Source organism: Hyperolius riggenbachi, chromosome 8, assembly GCF_040937935.1.
Source record: "Hyperolius riggenbachi isolate aHypRig1 chromosome 8, aHypRig1.pri, whole genome shotgun sequence".
Taxonomy (NCBI): Eukaryota; Metazoa; Chordata; class Amphibia; order Anura; family Hyperoliidae; genus Hyperolius; species Hyperolius riggenbachi.
In genome coordinates, this window is record NC_090653.1 from 90,345,789 (window position 1) to 90,364,094 (window position 18,306).

The following is an 18,306-nucleotide window of genomic DNA, read 5'->3' on the forward strand; positions in this document are numbered from 1 at the left end:
ATGCGCACAGCAGGTTAATGTCATAAATAGGCAAAATAGCAGCAAACCAAGAGGAACTGAATGATGGAGAATGTTTAACATCTTCATCAACATTGTTCTTTTCTAACTACAAACAAGATTCTTGCGCTCCTGGTCTCAGGCAGTCACATACAGATGCTTCCTCCTCAATGAATGTACTGCGACGCTCCGTTATGGGGTTGCTTGGCAAAAAAATCTCTAAATGAAAGAGGAGCGCGCCATAGTGCATTACATCAAGAGAGGGTAATTTATTGTGGTTAAAGGTTATACTCACAAAGGTACAGATATAAAGCGCGTGTCAGCGGGCAGCCAACCGCTTCAACTCAGTGGAGGATGACGCGCTGTGGCCAGCAGCGCGAATCCTGATCGTCTGGGTTCCGTCTCACTAGAGGTGGGCGTGGCTCGGCGCTTAGCACGCGTATGACGTCATTACGCGTTCGGCGCACGGCGCCTTCGTCAGATCTGACGAAGGCGCTGTGCGCCGAAACGCGTAATGGTATATCTGTACCTTTGTGAGTATAACCTTTAACCACAATAAATTACCCTCTCTTGATGTAATGCACTATGGCGAACTCCTCTTTCATTTAGAGATTGTTCTTTTCTAGTATGCCAAATAATGATATACATATAAGAAAATGCAAAAATGTATTAGTTTTGAACAATGTAGGTCACAGCTCATATAGGATATGCTCAGGATGCCTAGTGTGTTATTAAATGGTTGGAGGTGCCATTAGATCTGATTTATGTAAGCAGAAATTGATGACAGGATAAAGAGCACGGGGATGTCCAGTCTGAATCATCCATAATATGCATATTGGCAACATTTCTTTGGAAAAACGATATTGTCCATAAAAGGAGTCTGAAGCCAAAAATGAAAAACAGATACTAACCTAAGGAGGGGAAGGCTCTGTGTCCTATAGAGCCTTTCCATCCCGTTGTTACTGAGTTGGCTCCCCCATTAGCTGTCTCCGACCCATGGGATGGAGACTGCTCTCTTCCACTGTGAGTGGGCTTCAGAAGTCTTCAGGAGCACTTGGGCTATGGGCTCCATATAGCGCATGCATGAGCACCCTCTCTCGCGCACTTGCGCATACAAAGTACAGAGCCTCCTGTGTTTGGGAGCCTCCTGCAGCATGAGATTTAAACAGAGGAGCCTGCGGGGAATGAGGAGATGAACGTAGAGGAACGGGGAGGCTCTATAGGACTGAGAGCCTTCCCTCTCCTTAGGTAAGTATCTATTTTGTTTTGTTTTAATTTTTCTCCCAGCATGTCCCTCGCCGCAGCTCTCCCCGCAGCCGTTCGCCGCAGCTCCGTCCCAGTCCCCGGTGATGACGTCAGGGCAACCTCCAGGTCGGCCTGTACTGCGCCTGCACGAGCGCCGCTGTCAATCACCGCCACGTGGGCCGGAGCGGACTGCGCAGGCGCATGCTGGGAGCTTGGGGCTGGAGGAAGCACTTATTTTAGGTAGCACTTATTTTATTACAATTTCCCTGATGACTCCTTTAAAGTATATCCAAGGTGACATGTGACATGATGTACACATGACGCTGCACTGAAACACTGGTCCAGAGCTTCCCGTAGCTGTGGTGTAAAAACCACAGAGCAATTAGCAAAAGATCCTGGCCCTTATTCAGTTCACTTTTTCTCCTAAGTTTCTCTTTGGTGATATTTTCTCACTTTATCAATAAAAGGCCTTTTACACCACCAGCAAGTAAGAAAGTATTTCCCACCAACCTTTTGGTACTTTTTCAATTGCAGAGTGCCAAAAAAGTAATTTTAACCAGAAGATAAAATATTATCTCCCAGGAGAAAATTAAGGAGAAAATGACTGTTCAGAACGTACCAACTTCCCTTTTACCCTCTTGCTTCTTCAAAAGTCTCTGTTGTGGTCATGGAGAGTGTAATAGGAAATGTAAACTTCCTATTCAATGATCAACAAACCAGTGATTTTAAGGTGAAACAGAAACCATAACAAAGGCTGCCTCAGCAAACAGTGGCAGCTCTACACATTATACATCTCCTTCTTTCTAAATGTCATTTTGCCATTTTAATACAGCAGGCATTTGTAGTTATTTAGCTCCATATCACAAAAAGGAAGTTGCATGATGCATCCCTTCTGCTCAATAAGTGTGTATGCAAAACATTCCTTTATATTCCTGAAAAGCCAAGCTCACACCTAGAACTGATGATTTACAATGATATACAGAAGACAGAGAACACATTATACTGAGCTTTCTGCAGAGTTCATGCAAGAACCGCATTCCATGATCAAAAATGCCAGTAGGAAGCCCATATAGTCTAATAATGTCCCTCAAGAAACATTCTGCACCAACCCTGTCATAAGAATAAAGTGGCCCAGACAGTGGCAGTTAAAAAAAAATAAAATCAAGCATTATCACACTATAGGGTTGGGAAAGAACAGAAAATGGGGAAAAGACATCCTACTGTTTGGACTTGGAAGTCTTAAAGAAAGCAGGGCCGGGACAAGGTTCACCACCAACAGAGGCTGGGCTGCCCAAGTGCGCCCCCCCCTCAAGTGCGCCCCCCCCCCCCCCCATTTAATGTAACAATAAATAATGCACAAATACAGTATTTTTCCGCCAGTCGGTAGCTCCTGCACATGTGCATTAGCAATTTTTATAAATGGCAGATATGGCAAACGCCCCCGGGAGTGCATTGAGTTGGCCCACTGCTGGCCAGAGAGTCTGGGACCCGCGCCGCGGGCACAGCACAGGAGGTCTCCAGGGGGCTGCAAGAAGCCCCAGGTAAGTTCAGCTCAAATTTCCTTTAAAGTAGTTATCAGGCAAATATTACATGAAAAGCTTTACTCACCTGGGGCTTTCTCCAAACCCTAGCAGCCGACTGTCCCAAGCTGTCACCTCCACTCCCCGCCGCTGTCTCCATGCTCGGTGCGGAAGGTGCAAACTGCCACTGTCAATCATGACAGGCTTACTGTAAGCCACGTACAATGTGGGCTTGATTAACAGCGGCGGTTCACGCATGCGCAGTGCGGATGACCTCGGGGTCGGCTTCCGCACCAAGCACAGAGACCGGGAGAGCGGAGGTGACAGTGTAGAACAGTCGGCTGCTGGGGGCTGGAAAAAGCCCCAGGTGAGTAAAGCTTTTTTTTAAATATTTGCCTGATAACTACTTTAAGGCATGCAGCATAATTCTGGCCACATGTGTTTATAGGTGTAGAATGAATGATACTGTATACTATATCCACAAACTCATTCTGCACCTATATACACAGGTGACAGACACTATGCTGCTTGCTTGCAGGCAGATCTCTTAGCAATAGCAAACAACTAGGCAGTCAGTCAGGATACTATTCTATTCCTCACTCAGACTCAGTCACTCACTATCTATCATCTATGTGACACACACTGAAGCTGACTTACTGTCTCTTCATTCACAGCACTGACTAACTAACTTACTTTATTATTATGGCTGCGACAGGTGCAGTCCATTCCCCATTACGCAGCAGCAGCCAGAAGCCAGCCCAGCCAGAGAAGAGAAGACGCCTGCGAGGGACGTTACTGCCGTCCCTGTCACGTGACTGTCGTCATGATGACTGAGGAAAGGGGGCGGACGCGGACTCAGCAAGCAGAAACCGTCCGTGACTGACCACATCAATCAAGTGAAGGGGCGGGCCACCACGGGTGGGACTCACGCGAGAGCCACTAAGCGTCAGCTACAGTGAACATGGATTGGGCTTACGAGTGAGCTGCACGCTGGCTACAACATCGGCTCTTGAGAGCGGGGGGCGGTGCAGGCAGCTTTGTGGCCATGGCAACTGTACATTCTCTCAGAGAGAGAGAGTGTACACAGAGACACTCTCGCCGCTGACACCCGCGGCCGGTACATTGCAGGGCGGGCAGGCGTGCAGGCACGGATCCGATCATCTGAAGTGCGCTCATAATTTATTTGATTGACAGGCGCCCAGAGGCTGTAGCCTCGCCAGCCTATGTGTCGGCCCGGAAATACATTATTGTCTTTTACCACCATAATCTTAGTGATGATTCCAACATGGTAACAGGTGATAGTAAGCTCTCAGGTATAAATATTCTTTCAACTTGGAAAAAAACTGGCTGCACAGATTGATGTCCAGATCTGTGAATTATGGTAGGGAAGTCCTTACAGTAGCAAATGGTGCTAGGTTCAGTATTGGTAAAGACTAATAGTAGCTGCTGACCCTTATCAGGGAGATATCTCCATTCTTCCAAGGAAAATTTTATAGCAAGTCATTTTTGAACTCCGATATCATATTTTTACTCAAAGAGACTAAGTTTTCTAGAGAACAATGCTATAGGATTGAGAAAATACTGTGGTCCATAACGTTAGGTTAGGACATCTCCTACATCAGTCTCTGAGGCATCAACTTCTAAGACAAATATGAGAATAGGATCAGGAAGCTTAACCACTTCAGCCCTCAGTCATCTTCACTTTATGCATCTGAGCAATGTTCACCTCCAGGGGTGAGCCTGGAGTGCCTGGCACCTGGGTGCAAGATTTTCTCTGGCGCCTATGGGAGTGGTTAAATTAACCGCGCCCAACCACATAACCACACCCATGTCCTGCCTAATCACACCCACACCTTCCACCTCTTTACGCATGCATGTGATACCCCATTCCTACCCCTCTTCCATGGGCTTGCTCCTGGCTGGCTTTGGCTGCCTGCGAGTCTGCTAGTCTCTGGACTGACTCAGGTTGAGAGGCTCTGCGAGTGCGATGCAGTCACACACTGCGTATTTATGGCTGCCTGCGGCCACCCTACTCTCGCTCGCTGACGTTGGCTCCTCCCCCCTGCCAAGCCTAAGGTGGGCTGCCTGTATCTTTCCCATTGCGCCACACAGCCTGCCAGTGTTGCCAACCTTTCACGTTATTTTTTACTGACAAATACCTAAAAATTTACTGACAAAAGATTATTTTTACTGACAAAATTTCCCCACTAAATGCACATAAGAGACAGCTTTTCCCCATGTAAATGCACATAACAAGAGACCGCTTTTCACCAGTAAATGCACATAACAAGAGACTGCTTTTCACCAGTAAATGCACATAACAAGAGACTGCTTTTCACCAGTAAATGCACATAACAAGAGACTGCTTTTCACCAGTAAATGCACATAACAAGAGACCGCTTTTCACCAGTAAATGCACATAACAAGAGACCACTTTTCACCAGTAAATGCACATAACAAGAGACGGCTTTTCACCAGTAAATGCACATAACAAGAGATGGATTTTCACCAGTAAATGCACATAATAAGACAGATTTTCACCAGCAAATGCACATAATAAGACAGATTTTCACCAGCAAATGCACATAATAAGACAGATTTTCACCAGTAAATGCACATAATGACAAACAGACAGTGTCCCCAGAATATATAGCCAGGGATATATGTCCCCAGTATATGTAGCCAGGGGGTATATGTGCCCAGGATATGTAGCCAGGGGGTATATGTGCCCAGGATATGTAGCCAGGGGGTATATGTGCCCAGGATATGTAGCCAGGGGGTATATGTGCCCAGGATATGTAGCCAGGGGGTATATGTGCCCAGGATATGTAGCCAGGGGGTATATGTGCCCAGGATATGTAGCCAGGGGGTATATGTGCCCAGGATATGTAGCCAGGGGGTATACGTGCCCAGGATATGTAGCCAGGGGGTATATGTGCCCAGGATATATATCCAGGGGGTATATGTGCCCAGGATATGTAGCCAGGGGGTAGATGTGCCTAGGATATGTAGCCAGGGGGTATATGTGCCCAGGATATGTAGCCAGGGGGTAGATGTTCCCAGGATATGTAGCCAGGGGGTATATATGCCCAGGATATGTAGCCAGGGGGTAGATGTGCCCAGGACATGTAGCCAGTGGGTATATGTGCCCAGGATATGTAGCCAGGGGGTATATGTGCCCAGGATATGTAGCCAGGGGGTATATGTGCCCAGGATATGTAGCCAGGGGGTATATATGCCCAGGATATGTAGCCAGGGGGTATATGTGCCCAGGATATGTAGCCAGGGGGTATATGTGCCCAGGATATGTAGCCAGGGGGTATATGTGACCAGTATATGTAGCCAGGGGGTATAGGGTCCCCGTTTAGGTAGTGAGTGACAGGAGCGCACCCAACCCTCCCCCCCCCCCGCCGCTGCTGCTGCTGCTGCTGCTGCTGCCGCCGATGCTCCCCCTTCACCTTGCAGCAGCTTCAGACCTCAATCAGCGGGCGACCCGACCAGTAAGAAGGCGCCGGACGCACCCGCTCTATATGCGGAAGTGATGTCACTTCCGCATATCAGTGCGGCGTGCTAGGTCCTAGCGCCCGCCCGCCCGCCCGCCTGATCGAGGTCTGACACCGCGGCGCCGGTGGCTAGAGGGAGGGAGAGAGTGGCGGCCACAGGGGGAGAGCGGCGGACGGGCGGCGCCTCTCAGAGGCCAGCGCCTGGGTGCCTTGCACCCGCAGCACCCGCCCAGGCTCGGCCCTGTTCACCTACCATTAATTAGCCTATAACTTTATCACTACTTATCACAATGAACTGATCTATATCTTGTTTTTTCCGCCATCACTTAGGCTTTCTTTGGGTGGTACATTTTGCTAAGAGCCACTTTACTGTAAATGCATTTTAACACGAAGCATAAGAAAAAAACGGAAAAAAAATATTATTTGTCAGTTTTCATCCATTATAGTTGTAAAATAATACATGCCTCCATAATTAAAACTCATGTATTGTATTTGCCCATTTGTCCCGGTTATTACACCATTTAAATTATGTCCCTATCACAGTGTATGGTGACAATATTTTGTTTGGAAATAAAAGTGCATTTTTTCCGTTTTGCATCCATCACTATTTACAAGCTTATAATTTAAAAAAAAAATAGAAATATTTCATCTTTACATTGATATTTAAAAAGTTTAGATCCTTAGGTAAATATTTACATGTTTTTTTTTTTATTGTGATGTTTTTTTGTTTTTTTTTATTAACCACCCTGGTGTTCTATTGTGATCGCCAGGGCGGCTGCGGGAGGGTTTTTTTTTAATTAAAAAAAAACTATTTCATGCAGCCAACTGAAAGTTGGCTGCATGAAAGCCCACTAGAGGGCGCTCCGGATGCGTTCTTCTGATCGCCTCCGACGATCAGAATTAACAAGGAAGGCTGCAATGAGCAGCCTTCCTTGTTTTGCTTGCCTCGTCGCCATGGCGACGAGCGGAGTGACGTCATGGATGTCTGCCGACGTCCTGACGTCAGCCGCCTCCGATCCAGCCCTTAGCGCTGACCAGAACTATTTGTTCCGGCTGCGCAGGGCTCGGGCGGCTGGGGGGACCCTCTTTCGCCGCTGCACGCGGCGGATCGCCGCGCTGCGGCGGCGATCAGGTAGCACACGCGGCTGGCAAAGTGCCGGCTGCGTGTGCTGCTTTTTATTTTATCAAAAACGGCCCAGCAGGGCCTGAGCGGCACCCTCTGGTGGTAATGGACGAGCTGAGCTCGTCCATACCGCTAAGGTGATTAAACATTTTATTTGGGTATATTTGCGAGGGTGGGATGTAAATAGTAATTTTTTGATGTAAATATGTGTTGATTTTTTTTTTTTTTTTACATTTAGTTGTAGTTTTACTTTTTGGCCACAAGATGGCAGCCATGAGTTTGTTTACATGACATCACTCTAAGTATAACATGTATGCTTAGAGGGACGTAGGGGGACGTAAGAGTCAGAAAAAGCGAAGCTTCCGAGAGAAGATGTCGCTTTTACTGTGGGGGAGAGGAATCAATCATCGGGCACCATGGCCAGATTGATTGATTCCTGGGCTAACGATCCGCAGCTGGGAGCACGCGTGCACGATCGGGCACTAGAGCGCACATGGCCTCCTGGACGTAGCTTCTACGTCCAGGATGCTTAAATGGTTAAAGTGTACCTGTAGTGAGCGTCCTCCAGAGTCTTCCCCTGTCCTCCTCCACCAGGATGTTCTATCACTGCAGCACCCAAAAGATAGTCAACAAGGGCTTGTTAACATCTTGCACATGTGCAGTAGCATGGACCCGCTCAGGCTTTCCACAAAAAATGCAAAACAAGATTGGGTCCTTGCTACTGCGCATGTGGGAGCAATTTGCTCCTGCTCAAAAGCGTGGACATGATCATGCTCAGCTTCTTCCACCGAAGCCCAAGTGGGTCATTGCTACTGCACAAGTGCAGTACAGCCATGTGCCCATGATCTTCAGGGGTTTTAGCGCTGGAACAGCCTGGAGGAAGAGGATGGGGGAAACCTCTGGATGATCCAGAGGTTTCCCTCTCTTGAGATAACTATCTAAAATGTTAGGTTGCAAACCTCACAGGTTTGCTTTAAGAATTGGTACAGATGTAAAGGACAACTTGAGTCTATTGAAAGTAGTTGAACCTTTAGAGCCCATTAAAAAGGCTGAGCTATGATTGAAGATAAAAATGAATTAAATTTTCCATAGAAATTGGTGAAGCCAGTGAAACCATCTTAATTTTAGTAGGGTATGGTCAATTAAAGCGGACCAAAACCAAACATTTTTTAATTCAAAATATTTATTTGCACCACTCTGACACATACAAAGATAAATAAACACTCATTCAAGCCTATGAACATTTCACGGCATGCTTTTCACCCTTCTCTTTTCATAACTAGGGTTATACAGGTGGCAGCCATTACTTCTGAGCTTAGTAGGAGTTTTTAGATCAAGGGGGTGTTTGTCATCAGCTACCCTCCATCACAGGGGCGTCGTCTATGTGAAATCTCACACAAGCTGAGATCACCTCCCCGTGACATCATCAGTAGCAGCCTGTGTTTTGTTTTAGTTTTTTATCTCCTTCACCAGTCTGCCGGATTCTGTCCCAGCAATATGAAAGGAAGGGAGGGGTTCCTCCAATAAATGTAAAATATTTTATATTTGTCATCATGCAGCTGAAAAAAAGGCTGCTATTTATTATTATAAGTTAGAAAATAAATTTTATTTCTGAAATCTTGTATTTTCAATTTGGGTCCACTTTAAGAACTGCAGAGAATTTCTGTGAGTCCACTCCTTAGAAAGCCCACAAACAGAAATGCATAATCATAGTAACTGGATGTGGTAATATTCACACGCCAATCTCACTTCTCTGGTTTCACATACAGCCCATTAACCCTAAGACACCTAAGATTATTTCTCACATGGGCCCTATGCCTATCCAGAGAAGAGGAGAAAATCACAATATCATCTAGTAAGTGGCCATAAAAACATCCATGGAGAGTATTTATTTCTTGTAGCACAACAAACAAGGGTGATAATCCATCAATAAAACATCATTCGTACATTACAAACCATGGTCTTGCAAGGAGGTGTGTGAAGGTGGGTGCAAGGGCACTAGATGGATGATGCCCGTTTCACATCTGATTGACATTTGACGTTTGTTCAATATCTTGGCAGATCTTGATATTCCCATCCAGCCCACTAATTCAGCTATCTATGCTCTGGGGCTGGTGACCAGTGGCTGCTATAGAGGCCATAGCCATAGGGGAAGACCTGCGGAGAACCCTCTGCTCTGCGGTGAGTAGTAGTGAATATAGTGGAGGAAAGAAATAACTCACCTCTCCAGGTTACACCGATGATCCACCTTCTTCTAATTGTCCCTGCCTCCATAAATATTGCACTGTGTCACACCACATGACCTGCTGCATGTGCAACGAGGTACAAAAAGAGACATGACACTGGAGAGGGCATCTGTGGAAGAAGGTTGATTATTGGTGTGGCCTGGAGAGGTGAGTTACTGCTCTCATCCACTCTGCTCACTACTCTGAATACATTTGGGAACTACTTCTGGCTACCTTTACTGGCTAATACTGGGGGCTACTCTACTTCTGGCTACCTATATTGGGGGCTACCTAACACTGGAGGTCTCTCTGGCTAACTATACTGGGAGGACACTTCTGACTACCTATACCAGGGGGTCTGCCACTGTCTACCTACACATTTGGGGCTACCTAATACTGGGGGTCCCTTTGAATACATATACCGGGGGCTGCATGGAGCGATATATACGGGGGGGCTACTATTAGTTACCTATACTGGGAGGATACTTTCGGCTGTATATACTGGGGAGCTACCGAAAGCTACCTTCACCAGGGGCTATTGCTGCCTACCTACTATACTGGGGAAGCTACCTCTGGCTACCTAAATTGGGGGTTAAATAATAATGGGGGCCCCTCTGGCTATTGACTACTAGGGGATTCCTAATACTGTGATGCATCTCTAGCTACCTATACTTGGGGATTCTACCTAATATTGGGTGTCCCTCTGGCTGCTGGACACTGGAGGCTACCTAATACTAGAGACCCCTCTGGCTACAACTACTGTGGGATACCTAATACTGGGGGCAGCTCTGTCTACCTGTCCATACTGTGGGGTAACTACCAAACACTAGGCATCCCAGCAGGCTACCTATAGTAGAAAGTCAGTCACCTCTAGCCACCAAACACACAGGCTACCTAAAACTTGTGTGTGAGTGTGTATGGTGAGGGGAGGCGTAGAGTTACCTTATACTTTTTTTTTTTTTTTGGTTGGAGGCAATTAAAACCTTGTTACTGGCAGTGACCTCAACATAGGTCCAGGATGACAGTTTCCTCAATATTAAACTTAAATATAAAATTACCTGCTGCATGAATTCACAGCTTTAAATTTTCTCCTCAGCAATCTCCAGCTGCTTCTCACGCCATTCTCCTCTTCTTCCTAGTCAATCTGAAGCCACGATATACTAACACTGTCAGTCAGAAGGGAAGCATGGCTCGGACAAAAGCTATCACTCTTCTGCTTTCATGCCATTGTAAATAAAGGGTAAGTGTTCAGTATGAGCAGGAAGTTGCCTTTCCAAAAAAGTCTCCAAAGTGTTGGAACAGGCCTTCACTATTGTGAGTACTGCTGGCGATTTGTGCTGGTTGGTTGAGGCTGCTGGTTAGTTGAGTTTCAGATAACCAGGATTCTACTGCAATTTTTCCTTACCAAACCTTTTATGTACAGTTAACATACGGTAACATCATCAAATGCTTTTGAAAAACCTGTGCCTGATCTGGGACTTCAATGGTTTGTCAATCACAAGGTAAGATGAAGTCAGCAAAACTCACACCCCAAAAAATTGGATGAAACAGAGGTTAAAGAGAGTCTGAAGCGAGAATAAATATCGCTTCAGACCTCATAGATAGCAGGGGCATGTGTGCCCCTGCTAAAACGCCGCTATCCCGCGGCTTAACGGGGGACCCTTCACCCCCAAATCCCCTCCGTACAGCCGGGGAGCGCTTCCGCATTGGGGCAGGGCTAACCGCCGCAGCCCTGCCTCCCGCGCGTCTATCAGACGCGTACCTCCACCTCACCCCCGCCCCTCTCAGTCTTCATTCACTGAGAGGGGCGGGGGAGAGGCGCCGATGCGTGTCTGATAGACGCGACTAGAGGCAGGGCTGCAGCCGTTAGCCCTGCCTCCAGGAAGAGAATATCTACGACCAAGTTGACGACCAAGTCTTGCGGGGGTGGGTTTGGGGGTGAAGGGACCCCCGTTTAGCCGCGGGATGGCGGCGTTTTAGCAGGGGCACATATGCCCCTTCTAACTATAAGCTCTGAAGCGAGATTTATTCTCGCTTCAGAGTCTCTTTAAAAGCAATAATGTGCATTAGGCTCATCGTTTCTTGATGTCTCTTGGGAAACAGATTTTTGTGCTGACTAATACGCGCATTACCAAAATTACAGTCATAATTAAAAGATAATTATCTCTTCTTCACGCTATCACAATCTCCCATGGGCAATTTACACATATATAAAGAGTCTATATAAACAACATTATGCAAATACTAGTCAACTGAATCATCATTTCAGAGCATTAGTACCACTCTGGTTATATAATAAGCAATGGACATCAGATGAATTTAAATACCTTAACTTTAATTTGAATGCCACATTTTAAGAAACAATATATTGATAATTCACAATTTATTGGTTTATTTAGAGAAAGGGCGCTGAGTTATGAACAACATGTCGAGGAACGCAGTGATCTTAATGCTGTTCTATGGAGGGGCATGTCAAACTGTGAAATTTGGTTGCAGGCCTGGGACCCCCTATTCTCAAAGACCCTTTTACATGAGTGGGGACGTGCTAATAGGTGGGCTATTAGACATACATATGTATTACAAGACTGAAGCGTTTAACTATTCTAGCCCTCCACATCTTCAGCCACGGAAAATAAGGTGAGAACACAAAACACACTGAAAATGCTAAACAGAGAAGGGCAGTGTTACTATGGCAAGTTTGTCTGCAGTTCACTCAGAACCCGCCATCATTAAAAATAAAAGAAATGAACCTAATAAATGAAGATTGGCTTAAACTACTGTAAATGCTGACAAAACTGAGGTTCTTGTTGTTGAAGGTCAACGCTAAGAACCAAAGCAGCTCCGGTGTCAATCAGTTCCACTGAACGTAGGAAGAATATCTTATTAGCTCTATTAGCTCTAGCCTTGTGTGCAGCTTGGGTGTACTGATTGATGGGGAATTAAACTACAGGTATAAAGTTTCAGCTGATGTGAAACATTCCTTTTTTCACATTAAGAAGATTGCAAAAATACAGCACCTCATCAGCCAGCCTTAGTTATAATTTTTTTTATTTATTTATATAGCACCAGCCACCAACATCTTTCGTAACACTGTACATAGTACAAAAACTTACAATAAGGAGGAGCATAGATACATGCAGGGATGGGCTTCCGATTAGCGATCTACTTAAATTCGGAATTCTAATGAAGATTAATTACTGCACCTGAGACCGCGGGATGGGGGGTTAACTTATCCAGAAGTCCGTGGATCCTATGCATGTCATTGCTGTAATACGCGACTTATGGAACGCGTTCCACCACTCACTACCGCACATCCATGTCCTCCTTCCAGCGGAAGGGGAAGTGCGAAGCGCGGTAGTGAGTGGTGGAATGTGTCCCATAAGTCATGTATTACAGCAATGACATGCATAGGATCCACGGACTTCTGCGCAACTAAACCCCCTAACCCGCGGTTACAGGTCATCTTCATTAGAATTCCAAATTCAAGTAGATCGCTACTTGGAAGCCCATCTCTGGATACATGACATGAGCAGTACAATCAGGACCTCCAGCAACACAAGTACAAATATATACAGTTGATGTGTAGTTTGAAGACATCACCATTCTATTTACTACATATCCATTTGGAAAAGTGCAGCAACAGAAACCGGAAACCCTAGAGGGAGGCCAATGCCTTTGCATGCTTACAATCTAGTTCACATCTTCACCACATCACAGCTGAACTATTGCCAAGATTCTAGAAGAAAAGTAGGTCTGGCACCAGTGTGCTGCTTCAGTGAAAATTTTAATCTAACAGGTACAGTAAGGTATACATCAGAGAGTACAAAAGGATGGCCTGACAGCCGTTTCACAGGTCTCCCTGCTTTGTCAGAGGCAATGCCGTTTATGCAGACCTTCCCAAAAAGACCTGCAACTAGTACAGAATGCTGTCTCAAGGCTGTTAACAAGCTAACACAACCATTGCCGCATAACACTGATCCTTTGCTCACTCCAACTTCCCATAACATGGGAAATCCTCTTCAAAATTGGCCCACTAACATTTAAATCATTACACAACTTAGGCCCCAGATACTTGAAGGATTTGTTGCAACTGCATCACAGTTCTCACAACCTCAGATCAACAGGATCTAATAACTTTCCAAATCCTTTGGAGCCAGAGCCTTCTGTCATGCTGCACCCATCCATTGGATTGACTTGCCACACCCAATCAAAATAGACCAACCCTGGAGGCATTTAAATTAAAATTTAAATCCACTGGTTTAGTCTAGCATTTATGATCACATAAATTTCCCTGTAAAATATTCCAGACAGCAACTATGTACTGAGTGCTATGGGAGAAGACCACTTTAGTTGTAATGAGTATATTCAAATGTTTATTTTTTTTCAGCATGCTACTGGAAGATTTCTACAACTTCTTAAGCTTGGTATTTGCTGTAGATGAAATTAACAGCAAACATGACCTGCTGCCGAATGTGACTTTGGGCTATATTGTGTATGACTCGTATGTGGACCTTTTCAGAACTATCCAGGGTGCGGTTCGGATTTACTCAGGAAGCACATTGCAATATCCAAATTACAACTGCGATAAGTATGGCGTTCTTGCTGCTGTCATTGAAGGCATGTCCTCTACCTTTTCTATACAATATGCCAATATATTTGGAATTTACAAATATCCTCAGGTAAGATCTGTGTAGCGTGGACATTTTTTAATAGGGAGAGATAAACAAATAGAAGAAAGATAGAGTGATATGAACATAAATATATAGACAACTAGTTGGAATATTTATTGTTCACAGTAGATTTGTGCCATCCACTTTGTGACAGCATCCTGATTAGACAAATGATTGATTACTCCACTATCACAGATTAATAGGGGAACATTAATTGTTTTATCATGCTATACAACTTCATTTTGATCTGATTTAAAGCTAAGTAGCCACCAGAAGATGGATCAGGAAATCTGCAGCAATGATGCGGTGACAAACGATCGATCCCCGTTCCATCTTTCAAAATTGCGTACCGAGGGAACGACCAGTGGGATTCAAATGATTGTATAAACGATCTATGGTAATTTGCTCAAGAGTCAATGGTTATTGTTTAGTGATCCATCATGATGGTCTTTTTTTTTTTTTAACAGGTAAGTTTTTATTGGTTTTCTTTACAGTACAACAGTACAACATAAACTTTTATTACAACCATCAAACATACAACTCAGCACAGCAAGCTGTGATAGGTCAAGGTCCCCGGAGGATATAAGGGAGAAGAAGAGGGGAAAATGAAGAGGAGAATAAGAGAGACAGAGAGAAAGAGAGAAGAAGAAAAAATACTGATTGCTGTTATTCACAATGCATTATTCAGCAGTAAAAATACAGTATTAACAGGATCCGATTAACTATATGTCATATGTGACAGTACACAGTGTTAGTTATTAAAAGGTCTCATTGTGTTCGTTATGACCAATGCAAAGGAAATAGCACATTATTTTATTACCTGTATAGATGTTTGTCTCACTTCAGCAGGGGAATATCTGCAGTGTGTAAATTCAAAAATAAATATTCAGATATCTACCTGAAGACTCCTACAATGCTTGTCACACCATCTAGACCATATGTTCTCAAATTTATTAGGGCAGTTTCTACTTTTGTATGTCATTTTGCACAGAGGGAGCATATGGTTAACGGTAGAGATCCATTCAGCCTTAGAGGGCATTACTGGCTGGTTCCACTTATTCTCAGTGGATAAGAATTATTTTTCTAGAATTATTTTTCCACTTATTCTCAGTGGATAAGAATTATTTTTCTAGCAACATGGCAGAGTGTGAAAATCATGGCTTGTTTATATTTGTTATAGCTATTTTTAGCAAAGATTCCCAGCATTGCCATTTTTATATCAAGTTTAAATGGATAATCTAGCACCCTCCCAGTGGTTTTTTCAACCTGTTCCCAGAATCTTTCAAGTTTTGGGCATGTCCAGAACATGTGTAAGTAGGTTCCGACCTGTGTGCCACACCTAGTACAGACATTAGAGTGGGCATGATTACTTTTATGTAGCCTACTCGGGGTAAAGTATACTTTATGAAGATATTTTAAGTGAATTAACCTATCCCTGGATGAGTTCAAGACTCGAGATCCCCTACTTACCGCTTCCTCCCACTCCTCGTCCTCTATCCCTCCAATGTCACTTGCCCAGTGTGTATGCAATTTATCAGTATTGTGACCCATTTGGACTAACAGGTCAGCGTATATGGCTGATAGAGGCTTTTTGAGATTCTCCTGTATAAGAAGGGACTCCAGTGGGTCAGATTCCAGCTGTATACCCTCCCTACCGAACTGGGCTGTAAATGCGTGGGAGAGTTGTATATACCTAAAATACATATGTCGAGGGAACTTGTAGAGTTGCCTGAGTTCTATAAAAGGTAGTAAGGTTCCTGTCTTGGTAATATCTTTTAATATTTTGATCCCGTATTGTGCCCATAATGCCGGGTCCGGTATAGAGGAGAAGTGAGGAACATTGGGGTTACCCCAAAGAGGGGTATACGGAGACCGCTTTAAGGGTGTGGCAAATTTCCTTTGAAGATTGTCACGGAACAGCCGTGAGAAACGCGGGCGAATTGGAAGGACCATTACAGGAATCAGAAATGACATCCCTGGGGGTTTTTTTTCTTTTTTTTTTCCTTTTTCTCTCTTTCCCTCCTTCCACCAAAAGGGCCCTAGCCATATGCAGAGAGTCCCTGGCTTCAAGCTGTGCTGATGGCCCATCCATCAGGTATAGGTGACAAGCACCATGACAGAAGCAATCTAGAGTGGAAAAACTCAGACACTCGGGCTCCTTGACATGTGGCTTGCTGCTGCCAGCTTCAAAAAGAACCTCACCTAGGGATGACCTGCTGTCAATCCCAGATGCAGATCATATTCCATAAACTGCTATATGTGTCATATTTTCGGTGTTGCCAGGCTGGCAGACCCTCCAAACTAACAGAGCATGTAGGGCCCTGTCTGGCGCTGGTTCTGTGAATATTTCAGAACATTCTGAGGTAAAGACTGTCAGTTAGGCAGTTCGAAAGTGCCCTGATGATACCACAGGGGTCCCACCCCTCATGTTTGGTATCAGGCTGCTGGGTAAATCGAGGCAGACCTGAAAATATTAGTAAATCTGCCCTGACCTGTACGGTTCTGTGAGATAGAGCCCATATGTGGTTAAGACTAGTGTTGGGCGAACATCTAGATGTTCGGGTTCGGGTTCGGGCCGAACAGGCCGAACATGGCCGCGATGTTCGGGTGTTCGAGCCGAACTCCGAACATAATGGAAGTCAATGGGGACCCGAACTTTTGTGCTTTGTAAAGCCTCCTTACATGCTACATACCCCAAATTTACAGGGCATGTGCACCTTGGGAGTGGGTACAAGAGGAAAAAATTTTTTGCAAAAAGAGCTTATAGTTTTTGAGAAAATTGATTGTAAAGTTTCAAAGGAAAAACTGTCTTTTAAATGTGGAAAATGTCATGTTTCTTTGCACAGGTAACATGCTTTTTTTCGCCATGCAGTCATAAATGTAATACAGAGAAGAGGTTCCACGAAAAGGGACCAGTAACGCTAACCCAGCACCAGCAGCAGCACACGTGATGGAACAGGAGGAGGCGCAGGAGGAGAAGGCCACGCTTTGAGACACAACAACCCAGGCCTTGCATGAGGACAAGAAGCATGCGGATAGCATGCTTTGTACCGCCATGCAGTCATAAATGTAATAAAGATAAGTGGTTCAATAAACAGGGACCACGCGGCAACGCTAACCCAGCAGCAGCAGACGTGATGGAACAGGAGGAGGCGCAGGAGGAGAAGGCCACGCTTTGTGAGACACAACAACCCAGGCCTTGCATGAGGACAAAAAGCGTGCGGATAGCATGCTTTGTACCGCCATGCAGTCATAAATGTAATAAAGATAAGTGGTTCAATAAACAGGGACCACGCGGCAACGCTAACCCAGCAGCAGCAGACGTGATGGAACAGGAGGAGGCGCAGGAGGAGAAGGCCACGCTTTGTGAGACACAACAACCCAGGCCTTGCATGAGGACAAAAAGCGTGCGGATAGCATGCTTTGTACCGCCATGCAGTCATAAATGTAATAAAGATAAGTGGTTCAATAAACAGGGACCACGCGGCAACGCTAACCCAGCAGCAGCAGACGTGATGGAACAGGAGGAGGCGCAGGAGGAGAAGGCCACGCTTTGTGAGACACAACAACCCAGGCCTTGCATGAGGACAAAAAGCGTGCGGATAGCATGCTTTGTACCGCCATGCAGTCATAAATGTAATAAAGATAAGTGGTTCAATAAACAGGGACCACGCGGCAACGCTAACCCAGCAGCAGCAGACATGATGGAACAGGAGGAGGCGCAGGAGGAGAAGGCCACGCTTTGTGAGACACAACAACCCAGGCCTTGCATGAGGACAAAAAGCGTGCGGATAGCATGCTTTGTACCGCCATGCAGTCATAAATGTAATAAAGATAAGTGGTTCAATAAACAGGGACCACGCGGCAACGCTAACCCAGCAGCAGCAGACGTGATGGAACAGGAGGAGGCGCAGGAGGAGAAGGCCACGCTTTGTGAGACACAACAACCCAGGCCTTGCATGAGGACAAAAAGCGTGCGGATAGCATGCTTTGTACCGCCATGCAGTCATAAATGTAATAAAG

At 45.3% G+C, this 18,306-nt stretch overlaps 1 protein-coding gene across 1 annotated transcript in view; it reads left to right on the top strand.

Moving 5' to 3' along the window:
- Positions 1–1,189: 1,189 nt before the first annotated feature.
- Positions 1,190–18,306, top strand: part of LOC137527370 (vomeronasal type-2 receptor 26-like) — a 47,653-nt gene continuing 30,536 nt past the window's right edge. Inside the window, exons 1-2 of the mRNA XM_068247883.1 lie at positions 1,190–1,245; positions 14,001–14,292. Coding sequence (XP_068103984.1) covers positions 1,190–1,245; positions 14,001–14,292 — 348 coding nt within the window. The remainder of the gene's footprint in view (positions 1,246–14,000; positions 14,293–18,306) is intronic.